Source organism: Trachypithecus francoisi, unplaced genomic scaffold (genome assembly GCF_009764315.1).
Source record: "Trachypithecus francoisi isolate TF-2019V2 unplaced genomic scaffold, Tfra_2.0 Lachesis_group1, whole genome shotgun sequence".
Classification (NCBI taxonomy): domain Eukaryota; kingdom Metazoa; phylum Chordata; class Mammalia; order Primates; family Cercopithecidae; genus Trachypithecus; species Trachypithecus francoisi.
This window is the reverse complement of record NW_022681454.1, coordinates 115607871-115632357: the sequence shown is the minus strand read 5'-3', so window position 1 is coordinate 115632357 and position 24487 is coordinate 115607871. Positions and strand designations below refer to the sequence as shown.

Below are 24487 nucleotides of genomic sequence, written 5' to 3'. Positions count from 1 at the left end.
GGTTTTTTGCAAAGATCAACAAAATTGATAGACGACTAGCAAGACTAATAAAAAAGAAAAGAGCAAAGAATCAAATAGACGCAATAAAAAATGCTAAGGGGGTATCACCATTGATCCCACAGAAATACAAATTACCATCAGAGTATACTATAAACACCTCTATGCAAATAAACTAGAAAATCTAGAAGAAATGGGTAAATTCCTGGACACAGACAACCTCCCAAGACTAAACCAGGAAGAAGTGGAATTCATGAATAGGCCAATAACAAGCTCTGAAATTGAGGCAATAATCAATAGCCTACCAACCAAAAAAAGTCCAGGACCAGATGGATTCACAGCTGAATTCTACCAGAGGTACAAGGAGGAGCTGGTACCATTCCTTCTGAAAGTATTTTAATCAATAGAAAAAGAGGGAATCCTCCCTAACTCATTTTATGAGGCCAACATCATCCTGATACCAAAGCCTGGGGCGCAACAAAAAAAGAGAATTTTAGACCAATAACCCCAATGAACATCAATGCAAAACTCCTCAATTAAATACTGGCAAACCGAATCCAGCAGCACATCAAAAAGCTTATCCACCATGATCAAGTGGGCTTCATCCCTGGGATGCAAGGCTCGTTCAACCTGAATACCATAAAAATCCTAGAAGAAAACTTAGGCAATACCATTCAGGACATAGGAATGGGCAAGGACTTCATGTCTAAAACACCAAAAGCAATGGCAACAAAAGCTAAAATTGACAAATGGGGTCTAATTAAACTAAAGAGCTTCACAGCAGAAGAAACTACCATTAGAGTGAACAGGCAACCTACAGAATGGGAGACAATTTTTGCATTCTACTCATCTGACAAAGGGCTAATATCCAGAATCTACAAAGAACTCAAATAAATTTACAAGAAAAAAACAACCCCATCAAAAAGTGGGCAAAGGATATAGACAGACACTTCTCAAAAGAAGACATTTATGCAGCCAACAGACACATGAAGAAATGCTCACCATCACTGCTCATCACAGAAATGCAAATCAAAACCACAATGAGATACTATCTCACATCAGTTAGAATGGCAATCATTAAAAAGTCAGGAAACAACAGGTGCTGGAGAGGATGTGGAGAAATAGGAACACTTTTACACTGTTGGTGTGGTTGTAAACTAGTTCAACCATTGTGGAAGACACTGTGGCGATTCCTCAAGGATCTAGAACTAGAAATACCATTTGACCCAGCCATCCCATTACTGGGTATATACCCAAAGGATTATAAATCATGCTGCTATAAAGACACATGCACATGTATGTTTATTGCGGCACTCTTCACAATAGCAAAGACTTGGAACCAACCCAAATGTCCATCAATGATAGACTGGATTAAGAAAATGTGGCACATGTATACCATGGAATACTATGCAGCCATAAAAAAGGATGAGTTCATGTCCTTTGTAGGGACATGGATGAAGCTGGAAACCATCATTCTCAGCATACTGTCGCAAGAACAGAAAACCAAACACCACATGTTCTCACTCATAGGTGGGAATTGAACAGTGAGAACCCTTGGACACAGGAAGGGAACATCACACACTGGGGCCTGTCATGGGGTGGGCGAAGCAGGGAGGGACAGCATTAAGAAATATACCTAATGTAAATGATGAGTTAATGTGTGCAGCACAGCAACATGGCACATTTATACATATGTAACAAACCTGCACGTTATGCACATGCACCCTAGAACTTAAAGTATAATAATAAAAAAAAAACAACTAGATCCTCCAAACGACAGATTTTTAAATTGCCTTTGAGGATAAATTCATGAGATCTACACAGAAAATAAATGCTACAGTGTTTCTATTGGCTTCCTGGAAATAATTAAATTAGTTATATTTTAATTAGTTTCTACTATCTGTTTGGCTGCTTTCATCCATTCTTTTTTTTTTTTTTTCTTTTTTCGGTTTTTGGTGAGACGGTATCTCACTCTGTCTCCCAGACTGGAGAGTAGTGGTGTGTGATCTTGGTTCACTGCAACCACCACTTGCCAGGCTCAGGTGATTCTCCTGTTTCAATCTCCTGAGAAGCTGGGACTACAGTTGCACCACTACTATCTTATATATGATCCTTAATAGCATTGTTGGCCAGGCGTGGTGTCTCACGCCTGTAATCCCAGCACTTTGGGAGGCCGAGATGGGTGGATCATGAGGTCAGGAGATCGAGACCATCCAGGCTAACATGGTGAAACTCCGTCTCTACTAAAATAGAAAAAAAACTAGCTGGGCGTGGTGGCGGGCGCCTGTAGTCCCAGCTGCTCGGGAGGCTGAGGCAAGAGAATGGCGTGAACCTGGGAGGCGGAGCTTGCAGTGAGCCAAGATCGCACCACTGCATTCCGGCCTGGGTGACAAAGCAAGACTCCGTCTCAAAAAAAAAAAAAAATTGCATTGTTTCCCCTGCGATTTCTATTTAGGAACTGAGGAATCTTTTAAGAAGGTGGAAAGGTACTTTATTTAAACTTGTAAAATATATTTGTGTTACAGTATTTGTAAAATTAATGTGAAAAATAATTTCATATTCAAAGTCTATTGTTTGATCTAGTTCTTTTGATAAGGGAACTCTAAGTTTCAAATGGCCAGTAAAGTGTGAGGAATCGAGACTAGGAGAGAGTAAGGAAATTATTAATAATGGTGACCCTCTGTTGCCAAAAGGAAAAGTGGTTTGCTTTTGTCATTAATGTAAATTTCATTTGGGAAGATCAAAGGAAAAACAAGTTGATTGAACTTGATAAACCAGAAATATTTACCAGCTTTGTTGATAATATATCCTTGAAAAACGGTTAGTTTTCTTTCAGGTTGATTTATAGCCAGTATTTTACAAATTTTTAGGTATGTTAAAAATGTAGACAGAATAAGAAAACAAATCAAAATATTATATATGTGTATTTCTTAAATAAATGTGGTCCATGTTCATATTTGACTTTATGTTTTAAAATAGATACTCTTGGCTGGACGTGGTGGCTCACGCCTGTAATCCCAGCACTTTGGGATGCCAAGGCGGGTAGATCATGAGGTCAGGAGATCGAGACCATCCTGGCAAACACGGTGAAACCCCATCTCTACTAAATTAACCCGGCGTGGCGGCAGGCACCTGTAGTCCCAGCTACTTGGGAGGCTGATGCAGGAGAATGGCGTGAGCCGGGAGGCAGAGCTTGCAGTGAGCCAAGATCAAAAAAAAAAAAAAATACTCTTCCTGGAGTGCTACAGGACCTAGAAGAAGTCTTTTCCAGGAGGCCTGGGACCTGAGGCTAGTTAGCTATGTTGTAGAACGTTCATGAACCCTTATATTTTACATAGGTAGGATTAAGGAAAAATGGATGTTAGAAACTGAGTTTAAAAATTAAGTTTGAGAGTAGAATGTATGTAGAAATTGGTCAGTATTCCTGCTTGCTTTTTCATGGTAAATGGGGAAGGAAAAACAGATTATTTCGTGGATTTGCCATTATTTCAGCTGACAGAGGAGTCACCTTCTTTCATTGGTTATAGCTTCCAGGTGCCTACTTTCCTTAAGCAAGGTGGAAACACCCCAAAGCAAGGGACTTGGAGATGTTTGTTTTTATTCACTATACTCTTGTTTTGTTGTGTCAAGGAATCAGAATCCAGATGCAATATTTTTCTTGATTCAAAACTTTCCAAACAGGTATTTACATGAAAAACCATTTTAGGTATTAAAAAAAGAGACAGTACTGTACTACATGTCAATCCCGTGGGAATACCCTTCTGATTATATAATACACTTCCCAAAAAGGTACAGTATACTGATCAAGAAAAGTATCCACCATATTGATTTTTTAAAATTCTTACATAATATACAAAATGTGAATGCTCACAAGAAATAAGACCATTTTAGCAAGCTCCTAAATAGGCTACCTTTTTTTGTTTTCGAGACATGGTCTCACTCTGTCACCCAGGCTGGAGTGCTGTGGTACAATCTCGGCTCTGCAACCTCCACCTCCCAGGTTTGAGGGATTCTTGTGCCTCAGCCACCCAAGTAGTTGGGATTACAGGTACGCCCCACCACACCCAGCTAATTTTTATATTTTTAGTAGAGACTGGGTTTCACCATGTTGGCCAGGGTGGTCTGGAACCCCTGGCTTCATGTGATCCATCTGCCTCAGTCTCCCAAAGTGCTGGGATTACAGGCATGAGCCACCATGCCTGACCTGTAAATAGGCTATCTTAATGACAGTTTTGAGTCTGGAGAATGGAGCTAATGCTAATGCTTATCCTAAAATACAGGCTACTTTAGTGTTTCTGATTCTCTGTGTATGTTTAATATACTAATTGTTCCAACATATATGCTAAATCCAGGCTAAGTATATGTATTAGTTCGTTCTCACGCTGCTATAAAGATACTACCTGAGACTGGGTAATTTATAAAGAAAGGAGAGTTAATAGACTCAGAGTTCCACATGGCTGGGAGGCCTCAGGAAACTTACAATCATGGCAGAAGGCAAAGGGGAAGCAAGTACCTTGTTCACAAAGTGGCAGGAGAGTGAGAGCAAAGAGAGAACTGGGAAACACGTTTAAACCATCAGATTTTGTGAGAACTCCCTGACTATCATGAGAACAGCATGGGATAAACCATTCCTTTGATCCAATTACCTCCCACCAGGTCCCTCCCTTGATTTGGGTGGGAACACAGAGCCAAATCATATCGGTATATTTATCCCAAAGTAATTCCAGTGTCATCTCTGATCTAATTTAGTTCTGAATACCATTGCTTTTTTACTGTGTGATCTTAATAATTTTTCATTTTTTAAATACAAATCGCTTCCATTTATTGAGCACTTACCAATTATTGGATAATGTGTTTTATAATGCATTTTTAAAATATAGATACTTATGTTAGTGCCATAATTCAGATATGTTTATTTCACAAATAGATATTGTTCTTTTTTTTTTTTTTTTTTTTTTGAGATGGAATCCCACTCTGTCACTCAGGCTGGAGTACAGTGGCACCGTGTCAGCTCATTGCAACCTCCGTCTCCTGGGTTCAAGCAATTCTCCTGCCTCAGCCTCCTGAGTAGCTGGGATTACAGGCACCCACCACTGCACCAGCTAATTTTTGTATTTTTTAGTAGAGAAGGGGCTTCACCATGTTGGCTAGGCTGGTCTCGAACTCCTGATCTCAGGTGATCTGCCTGCCTCGGCCTCCCAAAGTGCTGGGATTACAGGCATGAGCCACCACGCCCAGCCAATATTATTCTTTAGAGTGGACCGGGCATACAGGATACAGCAGTTAATAAAAGTGATCTCACTTATATGCAGAATCTAAAAAAGTTGAACTCATAGAAGTAGAGAGTAGAATGGTAGTTACCAGATGCTGGGAAGGGGGCAGTGGTTGGGAAGATATTGATCAAATGATTCAAAATTTCAGTTACATAGGAGGAAGTTCAAAATATCTGGTGTACAACATGATGACTATAGTTAATAATAACATTGTATTTTGAAAATCATGAAGAGAGATTTTCAGTGTTCTCACCACAAAAAAATGATCAGTATATGAGGTAATGCCTGTGTTTCACAATGTATTCATATTTCAAAGCATCATGTTATACATGATTAACATACAATTTTGTATTTGTCAATTAAATAAATAAATAAGGCAAATCCCTGCCCTCAGACAGCATTCATTCTGGTGAAAGAATTAAACAATAAAGAAATAAATATATGTAAAAATATGTGTGGCAGTCATTGGAATGCTCCTTGTAGAACACCAGGAACATAATTGGCCAGGGGCCCCAGTGATGCTGTATTCTGAACTCCACGATGCATTGGTGCAGAGGCTGCCTTCACAGGCCACTCCTAGCTAATGACTGACTATGACAGTGCCACTAAGATAGGCGGTTTCTGGGAAACACAGGACCCCTCTGAGTATGGCTGACTGGCTCAGGATCTCCCAACAGCCTTGCTGAATCTTCCTGAGATTGCATGACAGCCTAGAACACTTGCACGCATTTCCATTTTAGGCCTGCTGGCTCTCCCAGACTTTATGTTTTTCTAATTTTTAATTTTTGTGGGTACATAGTGGGTATATATATCTCCAAGACATTCTTGACTCCCTCCCCATTTTGTTTCACACATGCATTTCTCCTAATAAAATGCTTGCACATTTAATCTCATCTTCACATCTGCTTCTCAGAGGATCTGGACTAACACATGTTGGGGAGTGATAAGTGCTGTAAAGAAAAATAAAAGCCCGATAAGGGATTAGAAGTGTGCTCTTTTAAATAAAGGTGGTCAGGAAAGGTCTTGGGAGGAGGTGATGTTTGAGCCATATAAATACTTGGAGAAAACTGTGATTTACAGTGTGAAGTAAATTGCTTGAGATTACTCATTGATTTGTGGTAAATCAGCATGTAAATTTGTTACTGTGAAGCTGGAATCTTTAAATAAAATTGCTTTAATATATTATTTGTGAGAGATGATAAATGTAATGAGAGTATCTATTTAGATGACAATCCACATCAAACAATTGTGTCTATGTAGACCAAAAATGCTTTAAAAGAGGTGAATAAAAAGCTTCAGAAATCATAAAATAACGCAGTTAGCTTTTGTATAGCCGGAATTGTATTTCCTTCCAGCCTACTTCACTCTGGCTTTCCTTTCCCTCCATGCACACCCCTTCTTTTATATTTATTTTGTTAGTGATGCAGTTTCTTTAATGAGCAATTTCAAAATAGGGAATGACATTTACTTTATCTTTTTTTTCCTTATAACTTTCCAGTCCTGTTTCCTGAAACATCTGCACTGCCCTGAGTTGTCATAAAAATATTTTTCAAAATGTTACACAATGCAGGCTGGACTTGGTGGTGCCTGCCTGTAACCCTAATGCTTTGGAAAGCCTAGGTGGGAGGATCACTTTACCAGGCTGTGCAACATAGCAAGACCCTGTCTTTAAAAAAATTGTTTAAATTAGCCAGATGTGGTAGTGCATGCCTATAGTCCCAATTACTCAAGAGGCTGAGGCAGAAGGGTCACTTGAGCCTAGGAGTTTGAGCCTGCAGTGGTAAGCTATAACCAGGCCAGTGCACTGCATTCCAGCCTGAGTGACAGAATGAGAAACTGTCTCTTAAAAAAAAAATTACACAGTACAAAATAACAAGCACATTCTTATTTTGATGTGAACTATAAGCACTTTCAAATAGCTTTTTTTTCTCTCTTTGCCCGTATGTACCAAATCTTCCCACTGAAATCACATTACATTGAGAAGGCAGGGTAAATTTATATCCTGGGTTGCAATCTAGCTCCTCCATTTAAGAAATTCAAATAGGCGGGGCGCGGTGCCTCAAGCCTGTAATCCCAGCACTTTGGGAGGCCGAGACGGGCGGATCACAAGGTCAGGAGATCGAGACCATCCTGGCTAACACGGTGAAACCCCGTCTCTACTAAAAAATACAAAAAACTACCCGGGCGAGGTGACGGGCGCCTGTAGTCCCAGCTGCTCGGGAGGCTGAGGCAGGAGAATGGCGTGAACCCGGGAGGCAGAGCTTGCAGTGAGCTGAGATCGGCCACTGCACTCCAGCCTGGGTGACAGAGCGAGACTCCGTCTCAAAAAAAAAAAAAAAAAAGAAAAAAGAAATTCAAATAACCCGTGCTTTTAGTTAATAACATTTTAGTTTAAGCTGTTAAAACTCTTATACACTTTTACTTCCTTTTTTGTTAGTTCAGGAAAGTTTAACTTGTAAAAGGCATAATTTTTTAAAAAATTATTTTATATATTTGCAATGTGCTTTTATCAGTTAGTTTGAAATGGATTGCCTTTGCTTGTCTTTTGGTAAAAGCATGGCACTTTTCCGCCTTTCATAGAAAGTGAACGGCCTGTCTTGCTACAGAATAGAGTGTGGAGGGCAAAATTATTTTTCATAAGAAAAGGGACAAAGTAATACTTTTCTAAGCTTAATAAAAGACAGTTGTGGCTGAAAAACTGCAATCATGCCATGTAAGTTTTATCTTGCATAAGCAGCAGAGTGAAGAAATTCCAGAATTAATAAATGTGCTGGTACAGCTGTGTCCTTAGTTGAAAAGTTCAGGCTGTTCTTTTCATACTCACGACTGGACATTTTGCTCGATATTAGCCTTTGCAAGGTTAATTGGATCCCTCCACTTCCAAGCTGCTAAAATATTTATAAATGGGTCTATTTAGAAAATGTAAAATTTAAGGTAGATGCAATAAATTATCATTTTGACTAAAAATTATTGTCTATATTTGGCTTGATTTTGTAATAACCAATAATTAGTTATTTTTAATTGTCAAGTCCTCTTAAATATTGAGTTATGAGGTAAAAAATAAAATGTTTGAGAAATGATGAAAGGAAATGGAGAGTTAAAAGCCAAAGATAGTCTTTCTAACCATAGCTTTGGTTATTAATGTAGCTGTAGTTATCATCCAGGGGACAGTTGGTAAGTTGATCATCAGTCCTGCCAATGATATTAGAAGAAATTGGCTTAAAATAGAAGATATAATTTCATGACCCAGAAGTCTATTTAACAGTATAATGAAATCTGAGAGAATTTCCTCTAACATTTTAAAAAGTAGAAAATGTTTTCTTTTGAAGGAGTGGTTTTGGTATGTTATTAACTAGATGATTTCTTTCAGCCTGTCATGCATTTCTTAACTCTTCCTTCTTCTGCTTTCCCACTCTTTCTCCTTAGAAAAGGAAGATTACATAGATCAAACAGGTGTACAATACTGAGCAGAAATGAGCAGGTTTAATCAGAGTGCACTTTTGTGTTTCTCCAATTTCAAAATTAAATGTGCATACTGCTGTTTAATTTAGTTTGCTTTCAACACAGTCTGAAAGTTCAGTTTTTTTATGAATGCCTGTAAAACTTTGGATAATGACTCTAAAACTACTCAGTGTATAGATGTATTTGCTCAAAATTAAGATAATAGAGAATTTTTATTATTTTGTCTAAATACTTTAAGGCTGAACTTTATTCTTAGAGAAAAGTTATGAACCATGTGTTCTTAGAGCATGTACTTTAGAGCCAGACTCACCAAGTTCTTCCAATTATGAGCTAGGCTTATTTCAAGTCATGTTGGTTCTCTGAGGCTCAATATTTTCAATATAAAATTGAGATTATTTGTAATGCCATCCTTACAGAATAACTATGAAAACACAATATTAAATATATTAAATTGTCTTTATAAGGAAATGACTAGTGTCTGACTTTTAGTACTCCAGCAACAAATTTTCATTTTTACCTTTTTAAAAAATATTTTTTTCTCCTTTTTTCCGTATCTTATTTATACAAAAGCAGGTGGAAAAAATGTCACAGTCTTTCTGTTGTTGTAAAGAGACTATCATATTTTTGTGACTTTGAAAGGTTTAGCTATTTTTCAGGTTAATCAAATCCCATTCGAAATTCCTTTTGAATTCTGAATTGTGTAACAACCAGAGTGAAATGTTGGCTTTTCTTTTTTTTTTTTTTTTTTTTTTTTTTTTTTGAGACGGAGTCTTGCTCTGCCGCCCAGGCTGGAGTGCAGTGGCCGGCTCTCAGCTCACTGCAAGCTCCGCCTCCCGGGTTCACGCCATTCTCCTGCCTCAGCCTCCCGAGTAGCTGGGACTACAGGCGCCCGCCACCTCGCCTGGCTAGTTTTTTTTTTTTTTTTTTTTTTTTTTTAGTAGAGACGGGGTTTCACCGTGTTAGCCAGGATGGTCTCGATCTCCTGACCTCGTGATCCGCCCGTCTCGGCCTCCCAAAGTGCTGGGATTACAGGCTTGAGCCACCGCGCCTGGCCAAATGTTGGCCTTTCTAAAGGTGTCAGCTGAGATAGAATTAATAGACACTTTCAAGAAAGAAAGAAATACAATAGTGAACAGACAGTTATTTTTCCTTTTTCTACCCAATCTTTTTAAAACAATGAGTATCACTTAGGATTTTCCTTTTTTTTCTTTTGAGACGGAGTCTCGCTCTGTCACCCAGGCTGGAGTGCAGTGATGCGATCTCGGCTCACTGCAAGCTCTGCTTCCCGAGTTCATGCCATTCTCCTGCCTCAGCCTCCCGAGTAGCTGGGACTACAGGCACCTGCCACCACGCCTGGCTAATTTTTTGTATTTTTAGTAGAGACAGGGTTTCACCGTGTTATGCAGGATGGTCTCGATCTCCTGACCTCGTGATCCACCCGCCTTGGCCTCCAAAAGTGCTGGGACTGTCATATTTCTTTAGACTTTGAAAGATTTAGCTATTTTTCAGGTTAATCAAAACCCATTCAAAATTCCTTTTGAATTCTGAATTGTGTAATAACCAGAGTGAAATGTTGGCCTTTCTAAAGGTGACAGCTGAGATAGAATTAATAGACACTTCCAAAAAATAAAGAAATACAATAGGGAACAGAAGATTATTTTTTCTTTTCCTACTCAATCTTTTTAAAACAATGAGTATCACTTAGGATTTTCCTTTTTTTTCTTTTGAGACGGAGTCTTGCTCTGTCGCCCAGGCTGGAGTGCAGTGGCACGATCTTGACTCACTGCAAGCGCTGCTTCCTAAGTTCATGCCATTCTCCTGCCTCAGCCTCCGGAGTAGCTGGGACTACAGGCACCTGCCACCACGCCTGGCTAATTTTTTGTATTTTTAGTAGAGACAGGGTTTCACCATGTTATCCAGGATGGTCTCAATCTCCTGACCTCGTGATCCACCTGCCTTGGCCTCCCAAAGTGCTGGGATTACAGGCATGAGCCACCACACCTGGCTAGGATTTTTCTTTTTAAGTTATCTTTTATGATACTGGGGAGTACTGTTCTGTAGCTAACATACTTTATTGCTGTCCTCTACTTTCAGTGGTTGGCAGAATAGGGACAGTAATCATACAGTTTATATTTGGAAATGGTTGAAATAATGCAAAAGATTTCATTTTCATTAAAAATAATGACTCATTTCATGATGTTAATAAAGAACTAAACCATTTCATCAAAATGCATAATGAATATGCCTAATTTTTATTTTTTAAAGATTAAAATGAACAAAAAATGGCATAATGGGAGCCTCAATGATAATTTATCACAGATGCCAACATGATCATTTTAAAACAGGTAAACACCAAAACTTACAAATAAAATTAAGATATCTTAAGACATATTTAAAAATATACAAATTCTCTACAATAGTATGTATAAATATAATACTTTGTCATTGTTACTTTCTAGGGGTTATATTTTCATAAGCAAATTTTTAAAATTTTTCTACTTACAAGTCTAGACGATGATTAAAACAGTCACCGATTTCCACACTACAAATAGAGATTTGTTTTGTAAATATGTAATGTTGCAACTTGGTATTTTCATTACTATACACAGTCCTTCTTCCTATCTCCTAAACTTTATCTGATAGACAGTTTTCTATTGATGAGACATTTCCTCTCTGCTATAAACATCTATCACAGTACTCTTAACTGAATTGAAATGGGAGAAATTGATACTGATTTCTATAAGTTATATGTCATATACTTCCTTAATCATATTTTAAGATATAGCTATAACTTTATATTAGTTTAGTTTGAGTCTTCTATGTCAGTATATTACATATATTATGATAGATGTGTGCTACATTGCTTTCAGATACTGTCATGCCCTTTGTTTTTGTTTGTGTCTTAAAGCATGTACTCCCCAGTTACTTGAGGATTTTAACAGAATTTAAAGATTTGGCAAAAAAAGCTGCCAATTCAAATTACTTACTCTTTCCTTCTCTCACATACATGTATGTATTTATATGTATATTAGTGTGTACTTTATTTGTTCTTACTCTTCTAAAAATGCACACATAAAGTTGAACATAATCAATGCACAGCATTGGAATTTGTGAAACTTGAATTTTGGGCACACCTTGGTCCTTGAAATTATAGTACTATGACATCCCTTGAGTCATTGTGTCTCAGTATCCTTGACTTAATGCTAAATGAATATAATAACTGAATTGAACTTAGGAGACTATCATCCAGAATAATTACCTAATGATTCAAAACATATTGAAAAGTGCAAAGCACTTTAGAATTCTAAGAGTGACTAATGAAAAGACTTCATCAAGACATATTATTTTCTCATGGTCACCAGAAAGGACACACCCAAGCCTTTTCTCCATCAATAACATTTGTACATCATCTTCCGTAGCTTTCATCCCTTAGATGAAACTCTGAATAAGTCTTCATATCTCTCCCTGTATTTTAATTCTAGATTCCACTTGAAAAACTTACCCTGCAATAAATCATATAAAATGAGACAAAGGTGAAACTGTTTGTCAATTACTTTTCCAACTGAACTTTTGCAATAAAATGTCTAGATTCTTTAAACCAGGTGAAAACAAAATTATGAATGAAGACAAGTGAGTTATAAGTTTTTTAAAGTAAGATTTCTAAATGTTTATTAGTATTTGATCTGAGGTTGAAATTGAATGTCACAAAAGGAAAATCACTAAATTGCTATTATTGCTACTAATGAAAAATGCAAGTGGCTTTGCCAGTAATTAAAATAGTAAAACAGCAACTTTTATATTCAGAGTTTTATGTGGCACATACAACTTTCTTTTCATAGGTCTTCTGATTCTGGTATGGTGGTATCATCTGTAGGTTCAGTTGTTATCACTATAGGAATATTCTCAGATATCCATCCCTTAGGAGTCCTATTAAAGGACCGTCTGCCAGAAAGGGGATTGACAAAGGACATAAACCTGGGATCTGTTAGCAATAGTAGCTCAAAATCTGGAACTTTAAATTTAACCATTTTTGATGCTTTTTCAAAACCTCCAAATGGGGTAGCAACTCTGTGGGAAATAAAAAAAGAAAACAGATCTTAATTAATATTCAAATTTATTTGTCAAAATAGAAAACAATTTCATGATTTTATGGGTTTGTTTAATTCATGATTTTATGGGCTTACTTACACTCTATGAATGATTGCCATTTTCTGACCTCTGAGGCAAGCATTTCTACTTTAAAGACCATGCTTTTATGAAAAACCAAACATTGATAACAAATTCTTTGACGTTCCTTTGTATATACTGTTAGTTTTGGACTAATCTATTCCCTGTACACTGAGTTCATTACAGACATGTCTTGCCTTTATACTTTTACCAACAATATTTCCCCTATTCAAGATATTTCTAGGTCAGGTGTGGTGGCTTACTTTGGGAGGCCGAGGCAGGAGGATCACCTGAGGTCAGGAGTTTGAGACCAGCCTGGCCAACATGGCAAAATCCTGTCTCTACTAAAAATACAAAAATTAGCTGGGCATGGTGGCAGGTAACTGAAATCCCAGCTACTCAGGAGGCTGAGGCAGGAGAATTACTTGAACCCAGGAGGCAGAGGTTGCAGTGAGCCAAGATCACGCCACTGCATTCCAGCCTGGGTGACAGAGTAAAACCTGTCTCAAAAAAAAGAAAAAAAGATATTCCCTTCTGGGTGCAGTGGCTCACACCTGTAATCCCAAGTACCTGGGATGCTGAAGCAGGAGAATCACTTGAGCCCAGGTGTTTGAGACTAGCCTGGATGACATAGCAAGACCTCATCTCAGAAAAAAAGAAAGAAAGAAGGAAAGGAGAAGGGAAAGGAAAGGAAAGGAAAAAAAAAAAAAAAGGAAAGGGAAGGGGAGGGAAGGAGAGGGGAGGGAAGAGGGGAGAAGAGGAAAGAAAAGGAAAATAAAAGAGAGGCAATTTCCTCCCTGACTTCTCCACTTATGAATGTCCTATAGCCTTGCAGTTCTAACTTTCTTCAAACTATCCCCGCCCACATTCTTAGCCACATTCCTGTAGCATCAGTTGTTCTGTGTCAGTCATTTGCTACTAATGAAATGGTACTTTGTATTGAGCTTCTCCTTTTAAGAATATGGATTATCTGTTTGGGTTATCTGTGAATTATAAACTCTTTTAGGGCAAGAAGTATGTCTGTTGCATCTTTCTACCTCAAAAACTTTAGCATTCTTCCATTTGTCTTCTGAATAAAGCCCAACTTCTTTATCTTGTCATTCAAGAGCCCATATAACTTTTTCTCTTTGTTTGATTTAAGCATTTGATTACTCATTCAGTGCCAGACACAGCTTCAAGTAAGCAGTATAATCAAAGTCTTAGTTCTTACATTCTAGTGAAAGAGACCCTAAACATAACTATATGCAAAAATATCTAATGGTGATAGCAGCTATGCATGAAGTTAAAATAGGGTGTTGTAATACTGAACAACTGAAATACTAAAACGTTACTTCAGATTGAATCACCAGGGAAGACTTCTCTGAAGAGGTGACATTTAAATAGCCATCTGAAGGACAGAAGTTAAACATGTACAATATAGCTAAAGTACATCAGCATTTCCAGTAGACAGGATAGCTAATGCCAAGAACCCTAAGGCAGAAATAATGTTGGCATGTTCAAGGAAACAAAGAAGGCTTATGTTCCTAGACTAGTGGGTGAGGGTGGGGCAGAGGGAAGAGGGGACAGAGATGTAAAGTTGTGTGGGACTTTTTCTAAATAAGGAATATGGATTTCCTTCTAAATGTGAAGGGCAACCATTGTAGGATGGTAAGCAGGAGATTATATAACCTAATTACATTTCATAAGGATCATTCTGGCTGCTATTGCTGTGTGAACAGATTATAAGAAGACAACAGTGCCAGTGGTTCACACCTGTAATCCTAGCACTTTGGGAGGCCAAGGCAAATGAATCACCTGAGGTCAGGAGTTCGAGATCAGCCTGACCAACATGGAGAAACCCATCTCTACTAAAAATACAAGAAAATGAGCTGAGCATGGTGACGCATGCCTGTAATCCCAGCTACTCGGGACGCTGAGGCAGGAGAATCCCTTGAACCCAGGAGGTGGAGGTTTCAGTGAGCCGAGATCGTGCCATTGCACTCCAGCTTGGACAACAAGAGTGAAACTCAGTCTAAAAACAACAACAACAACAACAAAAAGACAACAGTGGAAGGAGGGAAGCTATTGCAATAACTCAAGCAAGAAATGATGACTTGTATTTCATGTATTTTATGGAAAGATGGAAAGAAGTGGGTGGGTTCAGGATGTGCTTTACAGGTAGAGTCAACAGGATTTGCTGATAAATTGGATTAAAACCATGAGAAAAAATAGAAAAATAAACGAAAACTCCTATGTTTAGAGTTTTAGCAACTGGCTGGTGGAAGACAGAAAAGAACAGAGTTGGTGTGTGGATGGAAAACGTGATTAGCCATCCCAGTGGAGAGGTCAGTCATGCAGGTTTTGCCCTATTCACTTTCACGCATCCTTTAACTGCTTGCTGTTTGCATTTATGCTCTCTTACCCCACTGCCTCTACTCATACTCTTTTTTCCCCTCTCTTTCTCTGCTTGGAGTACTCTAATATTTACAACTATGTTTCTAAACCCCCTGTAATCCCTAATTCACATTTAACTTTCTTCTTGAAGCTTTCCCAATTTCCCACAGCCAGAAGTAAGCTTTCCACTCTGAAGTTTCCATGACTTCTATTTTCACCTCCCCGTGATCCTATTTTATATGCAGGTGGCTTTCATTATATCCATTGGTATGTCTGCCTTTTTTCTTACCAGATTGTACTCTAAGAAGATTGGAATTCTCTTTGATGTATCTTTGTAATTCATTACAATATACTTACATAATGCCTTGTACCATAGGACCTGGCAAAACTATATAGATTCTCTAATATTGTGAAGATTATTTAAAACATGGAAGAGATCTTATTTTCTTTGTAGCTCAATCACTCTGCTATCTTTCTTGACTACCTTAATTTCTGAGTGTTTTTTTTAAGAATTAATAAAAACATAAACATGTAGACTATGCTACAAATTTGATTCTGTTACTTTCATTTCAATTAAATTTTACCTCCCCAATAGATTTTAGTCTGTAAAAAGGAAAGTCATATTCAATTTCTTTTGTATATTTCCGTTGCATCTGTTACAGTAAGGGTCCCCAACCCTCAGGCCGCAGACCAACCATCTATGGCCTGTTAGGAACCAGGCCACACAGCCGGAGGTGAGCGGAGAGTGAGTGAGCATTTCCACCTGAGCTCCACCTCCTGTCAGGTCAGCAGGGGCATTAGATTCTCATAGGAGTGCAAACCGTATTGTGAACTTTGCATGTGAGGGATCTAGGTTGCAGGTTCCTTATGAGAATCTAACTAATGCCTGATGATCTGAAGTGGAATAGTTTTATCCCAAAACCATCTCCCCCCTACCCCGCCACCCCTACACCCCTTCCCCCATTCTCAGAAACATTGTCTTCCACGAACACATTGTCTTCCACGGAAACATTGTTTTCCACTGGTCCCTGGTGCCAAAAATGTTGGGGACCATTGTATTACAGTGTCATGCAAATTCCTTATTAGAAGTTGCCTTTTTGTGACTGAGAACTACTCTGTCCTTCCTGAAGTACCATGATACAGGTTGGGGATGCAGAAGGAGACTTAATTCACTATAAAGGCCTGTGTAAGAAGCACTCAGACTGCTGGAAGTAGAGAGTAAAGCAAACAATACTTCAAGCATCAGGCATTACATCCTTTATCCAACCAATTTGCTAGGAGTTAAAGATGTTTGTTGCTGACAATAGTTACCATAGACTGTGAGAACTGCAGGTGAACTGTGTCACATTTTGTTTCAAAATTATTTCAGTGTCATGAGAAATGTTTTCTGTTGCTTTTAACTTGCAATATAATTTGACACTTTCCTCTTTTAAAAAGTTTTTATTATGCACAGTGGAGAAAATAATCCCAAAAGCTTATGAATACTGTATTAGGTTAGGTCAGAAGCGTAAAACTTGAAATTTTGTATGTTGATTTGAAAATCTACTATCAAACTTCTAAAACAATAAAATCTTGTTTTATAATATTTACCGGATACTCTGTTCTTCAGTGTACTTTTTGAACCCTGCAATATTTACAGTTTTATTATAATAATACTTTCCTAAAATTCAGTTTATATAAATTAAATCAGATTCCAAATTTGCTAAATTTATGTTCTTTTTTTCATGTATGTAACTTATAGTTGTTCGTTCTCTTCTGTATGTATTAAGTTCTGGGCTCTTGCCTGCAGAATGTTTACTACATATATACTCCTCAAAATACCCTCCAAATTCCACCTTTTCAGTACTATGCCATAGTTTTTGTAGTAAATTAATATGCCTCCATCACAGATATTTTATCCATCTAAGGAAACCAAATGGGTGTTTTGAATAGCCACTATTTTCCAGGAATATGCTGGAAGCAAGTAAATGGAAATGAAAGTCATGGTTTTTACTCTCAAAGAACTTTCAATCTATTGAGAAAATAATAAAATTTTATGTTATTTTTCATAAGAAAGGTATACTAAATTATGTAGAACAACTCTCCCAGAATGCACAGGGAACAGACAATATGATTAAAAATAAAATAAACTGGAGTCCAGATGAGGATATTCAAGCTTCCAGCAGAAGAAAACAGAACATTATGATCACAATCATGAACCAAAGATATGGAAGACAACTCTCCTGAGTTGAAGGAAGAAGAGATTATAGAGGAAAAGGAGTTACCAAGTACTAGACAAAGTTAACAAGAAAAAAAAAAAAGATGCTACCTGGACATTCTTTGTCAGAATTTTATTTTTTTTAATATAATGAGCCATACAGGGAGGGAAGCGGGAAGGAATGCATAAAAGGAACGAATATAAGGCTATCCATAATCTTTTCCAAAACATTACATACCAAAAGATAGTATCGAATAGGTGTTGTGGAGAAAAGACTGTGACCAGGTAATTATTCATATACCAAGGTAAAAAATATATATGTATTATAGATATGCATGGACTCAGATTGGTGTTCCCTTCCTAAGAGAATTACTTGAAGACATATTCCAGATAACTTTTGGATAAGTAACTCAAGAAGCATAACATAAAAAGTACTGGCAATGAGAATAAAAGCCACTTTAAAAATGTGGTCATAGGCCGGGCACAATGGCTCATGCCTATAATCCTAGCACTTTGGGAGGCCGAGGCAAGTGGATCACCTGAGGTCAGTAGTTCAAAACCAGCCTGGCCAACATAGTGAAACCCCATCTTTACTAAAAAAAATATAAAAATTAGCTGGGTGTGGGGACAGGAGACTGTAATCCCAGCTACTCAGGGGGCTGAGGCAAGATGAATCGCTTGAACCCAGGAAGCAGAGGTTGCAGTGAGCTGAAATCGTGCCACCACACTCTAGCCTGGGTGACAAGAGCAAAACTCCATCTCAAAAAAAATATATGATCATGAAAATTAAATACCAATGCAAGCTGCTATTCTTGGAAAAGAATATCTAGTTTAAAATATTTATATGACAGAAAGGCAAATAGTAGTTTGCAGATTAAATTAACAAGTATTAGCTGGCAGGCAGGGGATGAGGGTAGAGTAGAGGGCATATTTCTCATCCTCCCATGCATAGGTGGGAATCAGAAGCTATTGCTTTGTTCTTGAATTTAATTATTAGGGATATCGTTCATATATACAGTTGACTAATCTAACAACAATGATGGGTAGAAGTTAAGACAGGATTTCTTCTCTCCAGATCACCACAGGCAATAAAAGTAAACAAGGTAGAATTTATAGAGCATTGAATAAAAAATAAAATAGAGCAGTCTAAGAGATGGGATTCAGGAGTCAGACTAGCTATCCTGAAATACCACCTTGATCAAAGGTAAATTACTTGACATACACAGCACAGGTTTCCCCATCATTATGTAAAATCCATTTATATACATATTTAATGTGTGCTTACTATGTGCCAGCTACAGTTTTAGATGTTACTATGATCTGATTGTCTCCCAACAATTATGTGTTGAAACTTAATCCTTACTGTGGTGGTATTAAGAGGTGGAGCCCTTTGGGAAATTACTGAGTCATGAGAGTGCTGCCCTCATGAATGGATTAGTGCCTTATAAAGAGGCTAGAAGGAACTAGCTTAAGCCTTTTTTTGCCCTTCTCCTGTCCATGATGTGAGAACACAGTGTTCACTTCTTTTGCCATGTGAGGACACAGCAAGAAGACCCTCACCAGACACCAAATGCTGGCATTTTTGTCTTGGACTTCTCAAGCTCCAGAACTATGAGGACATAAATTTCTGTTCTTTATAAATTATCCAATCTAAGGTATTTTGTTACAGCAGCACAAACTAAGACTTACACTAAGATCATAATGTTGAATAAAACAGATAAAAGTTGCAGCTCTCTGTGGGTGCCTACCCTGTAGATACGGACACTCACTTTTAGGAAAGGAATAGATAAATTCATAATATTATAAGGTAACGAAAAAAAGAGCTATGAAGAAGAATAAAGGAGAATGAGTAGATGAGAGTTTGTTCTATGTATCCGTATCACTGTTGAATTTTAGTCCAGGAGAAAGAGTACTATTTAAATAAATTTTCAGGAAGTGCTCTGTGAGATGACATTTTAGCAAAACTCTGAAAGATGTAAAGGAATGACCTACTGAAAATCTGAGGAAAACATTTCAGGCCTAAGGCAACAAGCGCAAAGGCCTCAAGATGAGAAGGAGTCTATTATGTAAGAAACAGTAGAAGCCCAGTGTGGATACAGCTGGGTGAGCTTGAGGAAAACCATACAAGACATAGCCGGAGAGAGATAGGGGCCAGGACTGTGAGGTCTTCTAGGTCATGATAACAAGTTTGGATTGTATTTTATGTGTAACAGTTACAAAGTTTTTAGTTGGAAGGGGACATGACCTGATTTTCATTTCTAAATGCCTTCTTTCTGGCTGTTCTATGGAGAACAGCTTAAAGGAGGGCAAGAGTGAAAGCACCAAGTCCAACCTGAAAGTTTTTGCAGTAATCAAAATAAGAAATGATGGCAGTTTGTACTAGGATGAATGTAATTTGAAAATAGACCAAAGAGCCAGGCGCAGTGGCTCACGCCTGTAATCCCAACACTTTGGGAGGCCAAGGCAGGTGGATCACCTGAGGTCTGAAGTTTGAGACCAGCCTGACCAACATGACGAAACTCCGTTTCTACTAAAAATACAAAAATTAGCCAGACGAGATGGTGGATGCTTATGGTCCCACCTACTCGGGAGGCTGAGGCAGCAGAATCACTTCTGTCTCAGAATCCAGGAGACAGAGATTGCGGTGAGCTGAGATCGCACCATGGCACTCCAGCCTGGGTGATAGAGTGAGACTCTGTCTTAAATAAATAAATAAATAGACCTAATAGGATTTTGCTGATGGTATAGAGTATAAGGTGAAAATGGAATTAAGGATAGGTCCTAGATTGTTTATGTGAGCAACAAGGAATATAAATATGCAATTTACTGAGATGAGGCAGATTGGGAAAGGAGCCGATTTAGAGCTAGAGATCAAGTTTCATTTGACATGTTAATTTTTGTATGTTTGTTACCCATCCTATCGGTGATGTCCAGTGGCAGATTGAAGCTCTGCCTTTTTCTGAAGATCATTCCTTCACATCTTTCAGAGTTTTGCTAAAATGTCATCTCACAGAGCACTTCCTGAAAATTTATTTAAATAGTACTCTTTCTCCTGGACTAAAATTCAACAGTGATGTGAATACATAGAACAAACTCTCATCTACTCATTCTCCTTTATTTTTCTTCATAGCTCTTTTTTTCATTACCTTATAATATTATGAATTTATCTATTCCTTTCCTAAAAGCAGAAAAAGACTAGCTAGCCTGAAATTATCAGCACATAGGTGACATTTAGAACCTCGGAACTGCATACCATCACAGCCCGGAATGGGTGTAAATAAAGAGAAGTTGGTGCCTAATATGGAGTTTGGAAAGGAAGGAGCCAGCAATGAAGACTGAGAAGGAAAAAGATCTGGGAAGTTTGATGATCAAAAAGCCAAGGAACAAAATTATTTCTTGGAAGGGGAAATGATCAACCATTTCACTACTGCTGTGAAGCTGAGGAAATTGATCACTGAGAATTCACCATTGGATGTGACAACATGGGGATTAGCTCTTTAAATGGAATGGTGGGATGCAGTCCAGATTAAAATGAATTTAAGAGAGAATGTGACATTAGGAAATAGAGACAATAAATATAGACAATCTTTGAGGACTTGTTACTGTCAAGAAAAAGCATAGAAATTTGAGGTAATTGGAAGGAGCCTGGGGAAAAGAGATTTTTATTAAAGATGAGAGGCATTTTAATGTTTGTATGCTGATAGGAATAACCCAATAGAAAGAAAAACAAATGATGCAGCAAGAGAAGGAATTATTGCAGGATAAACCCTAGAGTGGATGAGAGGGATTGAGAATCAGTATGCAATTAGAGGGGCTGACTTTAGGAACAAGGCAGGCAACTCATCAGCTCTTTTAAGAGAAAAGGCAGACTGTGTGGGTCCGAATGCACTCAACTGGCAAATTTGATAATGAGAAGGTAAGGTAGGTCTCTTCCAATTGCTTCCACTTTCTTTTGAAAAATAAAAAGTGATCCCATCGGTTGACAGTGAGAAGTAGGGTGAGGTATAGGATGTTTGTTGATGGGGGAGAAAGTGTGAATTGTCTTCTAGGAGGTTGACAAACTGAACTTGCTAGATAATGTTGTTGGATTGTCTGGCAGTGCTGAGATTTGTGGCAATCACTTTAAGGGGAGACAGCAAAACTATGTGTTTTTATTCAGCCACATTCAGCTGCTTAAATATGAGTGCAAAGTAGATGGATTCTGGACTTAATCAGAATTGGAACTTTATCAGTTGGGTACAACATTTGGAGAGAGACGAGAGGAAGATGAGATGTGTGTAAAATGTAATGATCATAATGGCGAACTACAAAATCTGTCTAGGTAGAAATTGTGAGCAAAGGGATTGATGTAATTTAAAAAATGGCATCATTTTGGTATGTGTAACTGAAGCATTATTGAAATAAAGAACAAATTTTTTTGTTTTTTTTTTGAGACAGAGTCTCACTCTTGTCACCAGACTGGAGTGCAGTGGCATGATCTCGGCTCACTGCAACCTCTGTCTCCCGGTACTCAGTGTGTGGTCACAGTTAGCAGCACTGGCTTCATCTGGGAACTGATTAGAGCTACAGAATCTTAGACACAACCTAAACTTACTAAACCTAACTTACACAACCTAAACTTACTAAAATGGCGTCTGCACTTTGACAAGAGCTCAAGGTAATTCCCATACTGATAGAGTTTGAAAAGCACTTAAAACTGTGCCTGATACATAGTACCAACTCAGTAAAGTAGCTTTCATCATTACTATGCCTTATGAAGTTTAATAATCACAAAGTACCTGAATGATAATCTAAGTTCTTAAAGTTCTTTTTCAAATTAATCTCTCTTACAAACTAGATGATTCAAGATCTCACATTTTGTTATCTGGTTTAGTAACTGAGGAGTCTTTATGACTCAAATTTGATTCAGTACAAAAGAACACTTCTTATCCCAGATGTTCAAGATGATATTTTATCATTTTAAAATCTTGCCATTGTATATCAATAGTTTGTTCAGGGCCAGGCACGGTGGCTCATGCCTGTAATCCCAGTACTTTTGGAGGCCGAGGTGGGCAGATCACCCAAGGTAGGGAGCTTGAGACCAGCTTGGCCAACATGGTGAAACCCTGTCGATACTAAAAATACAAACAATTAGCTGGGTGTGGTGGCAGGCGCCTGTAATCCCAGCTACTCCGGAGGCTGAAGCAGGAGAATCATTTGAATCCAGGAGGTGGAGGTTGCAGTGAGCCAAGATTGTGCCACTGCACTCCAGCCTGAGCGACAAGAGTGAGACTCTGTCTTAAAAAAAAAAAAAGTTTGTTCAATGGTTGATTCACCCATTTATTCATGCAACAAATTACTGATTTCTTAGCACGTCTAGATACAATGCTGCATGCTAAGGAATCAAACATGAAAAAATTGTAGATCTTAACCTCAATGAACTCAAAGATGGTGAAACATGAGGAAAAATACAGCATGGAATAAGCTAGTTACTCTTAGTTACTCTAAGAGAAGAATGTCCTGAGTGCAGAGGAGCCTAGGGTAAAAAACACCTTAGCCTACCTGATGGATCAGAGCACACTGCTTCACTTTTGAGCTCAAGATCCAGACCAGCTACCTAATTTTTAGAACCCAGTAAAATGAAAACACAATGCCCCTTGTTCAGAAATTATTAAGAATTTGAAGAAAGAAACAGCAGAGCATCAAACCAAACATGGCCCTTTGAGATAAATCAACGTGGGGCCCCATGCAATTGCATAGGTCACATAACCATAACCATTACTTGGTTTTTTTTTTTTTTTTTTTTTTGAGATGGAGCCTCACTCTGTCACCCAGGCTGGAGTGCAGTGGGACAATCTCGACTCACAGCAACCTCTGTCTCCTGGGTTCAAATGAGTCTCCTGCCTCAGCCTCCCAAGTAGCTGGGATTACAGATGCCTGGCTAATTTTTGTATTTTTAGTAGAAACAGAGTTTCACCATGTTGGCCAGAGTGGTCTCAAACTCCTAACGCCACCTGCCCCAGCCTCCCAAAGTGCTGGGATTATAGGTGTGACCCACTGTACCTGGCCCATTATTTGGATTTTAAGAATGAATAGTTATCCATCAGATGCAAGAGACTGCAACTGAACATTTCTAGATTTAAGCAAAAATTGATCAATTAATCTTGTATTTATTTATTCCAGAAATGAATTTATTCAGTTATTTTGTTTTCTGAATTACATCAAAGAAGATACATCCCTCTGCACTAAAATACCATATTTGGGTTGGCATTTAGTGGATTGCTTTTCCCCTTTTTATCCAGTTCTATTTTGTTTTTTTCCTACAAATTTGTAGGTCATTTTCTTCTCTTACATGAAAACATTTCCTTCCGTTTTATCACCCACCTCCCATCTCCTACCACAGATACAGTGAAGAGCTGCTGTTTGGAAAGCAGTTTTCTTTGGCACCACTGAGGCTACATCCTGTTTGTTTGAATTTCATTGCCCTCAACACACAAATTAAAAGAGAGTACATTAACAGAGATGTTAAGTTTTCAAAGTAAGAGACTACTCATAAGATTTTTAAGATCCCTGAAAATAGTTTCAAGTTTAAGTCAAAGTTAGTGAAGCAAACATTTCCAATGAAAGATTTAAAATAGTCTACTGAAAACTACCTGTGCATCTACCTCCCCAATTCCCTATCACAGAAATTCTTTAAACCTAGGTCTGACTTAAAATGATTTTTCTATTTTGTCATCTATGTAGTGAAAAATAAGCCTGTTTCATTCAGATTCACAGTTAATAGATACTTTCTTGTTTATTTTGATGGGTCAGTGATGGATTACATTTGTGAAAATTAATAGTACTGGATATATAATACACCTATAATAATTGCTAATTATTCTATAAGGTAAAGTAGGTAAAATGATTGTATAAAAGTTAAAATAAATGATTCTACTAAATAGCTAATGAATGTACTATATTTAAAGGTACTTAATCACATCATTATATGATTTATTTTGCAGATGAAGAAATTAAGATAAGAGGTTAAGTGACATAC

General features: G+C 37.9%; 1 protein-coding gene across 1 annotated transcript in view; it reads right to left on the bottom strand.

Moving 5' to 3' along the window:
- Positions 1–10963: 10963 nt before the first annotated feature.
- The window catches only part of MYOZ2 (myozenin 2), a 53935-nt gene continuing 40411 nt past the window's right edge, over positions 10964–24487 (bottom strand). The window contains exon 6 of the mRNA XM_033215121.1: positions 10964–12800. Within this exon, the coding sequence (XP_033071012.1) occupies positions 12566–12800 (235 nt within the window). The 3' untranslated portion in view covers positions 10964–12565. The remainder of the gene's footprint in view (positions 12801–24487) is intronic.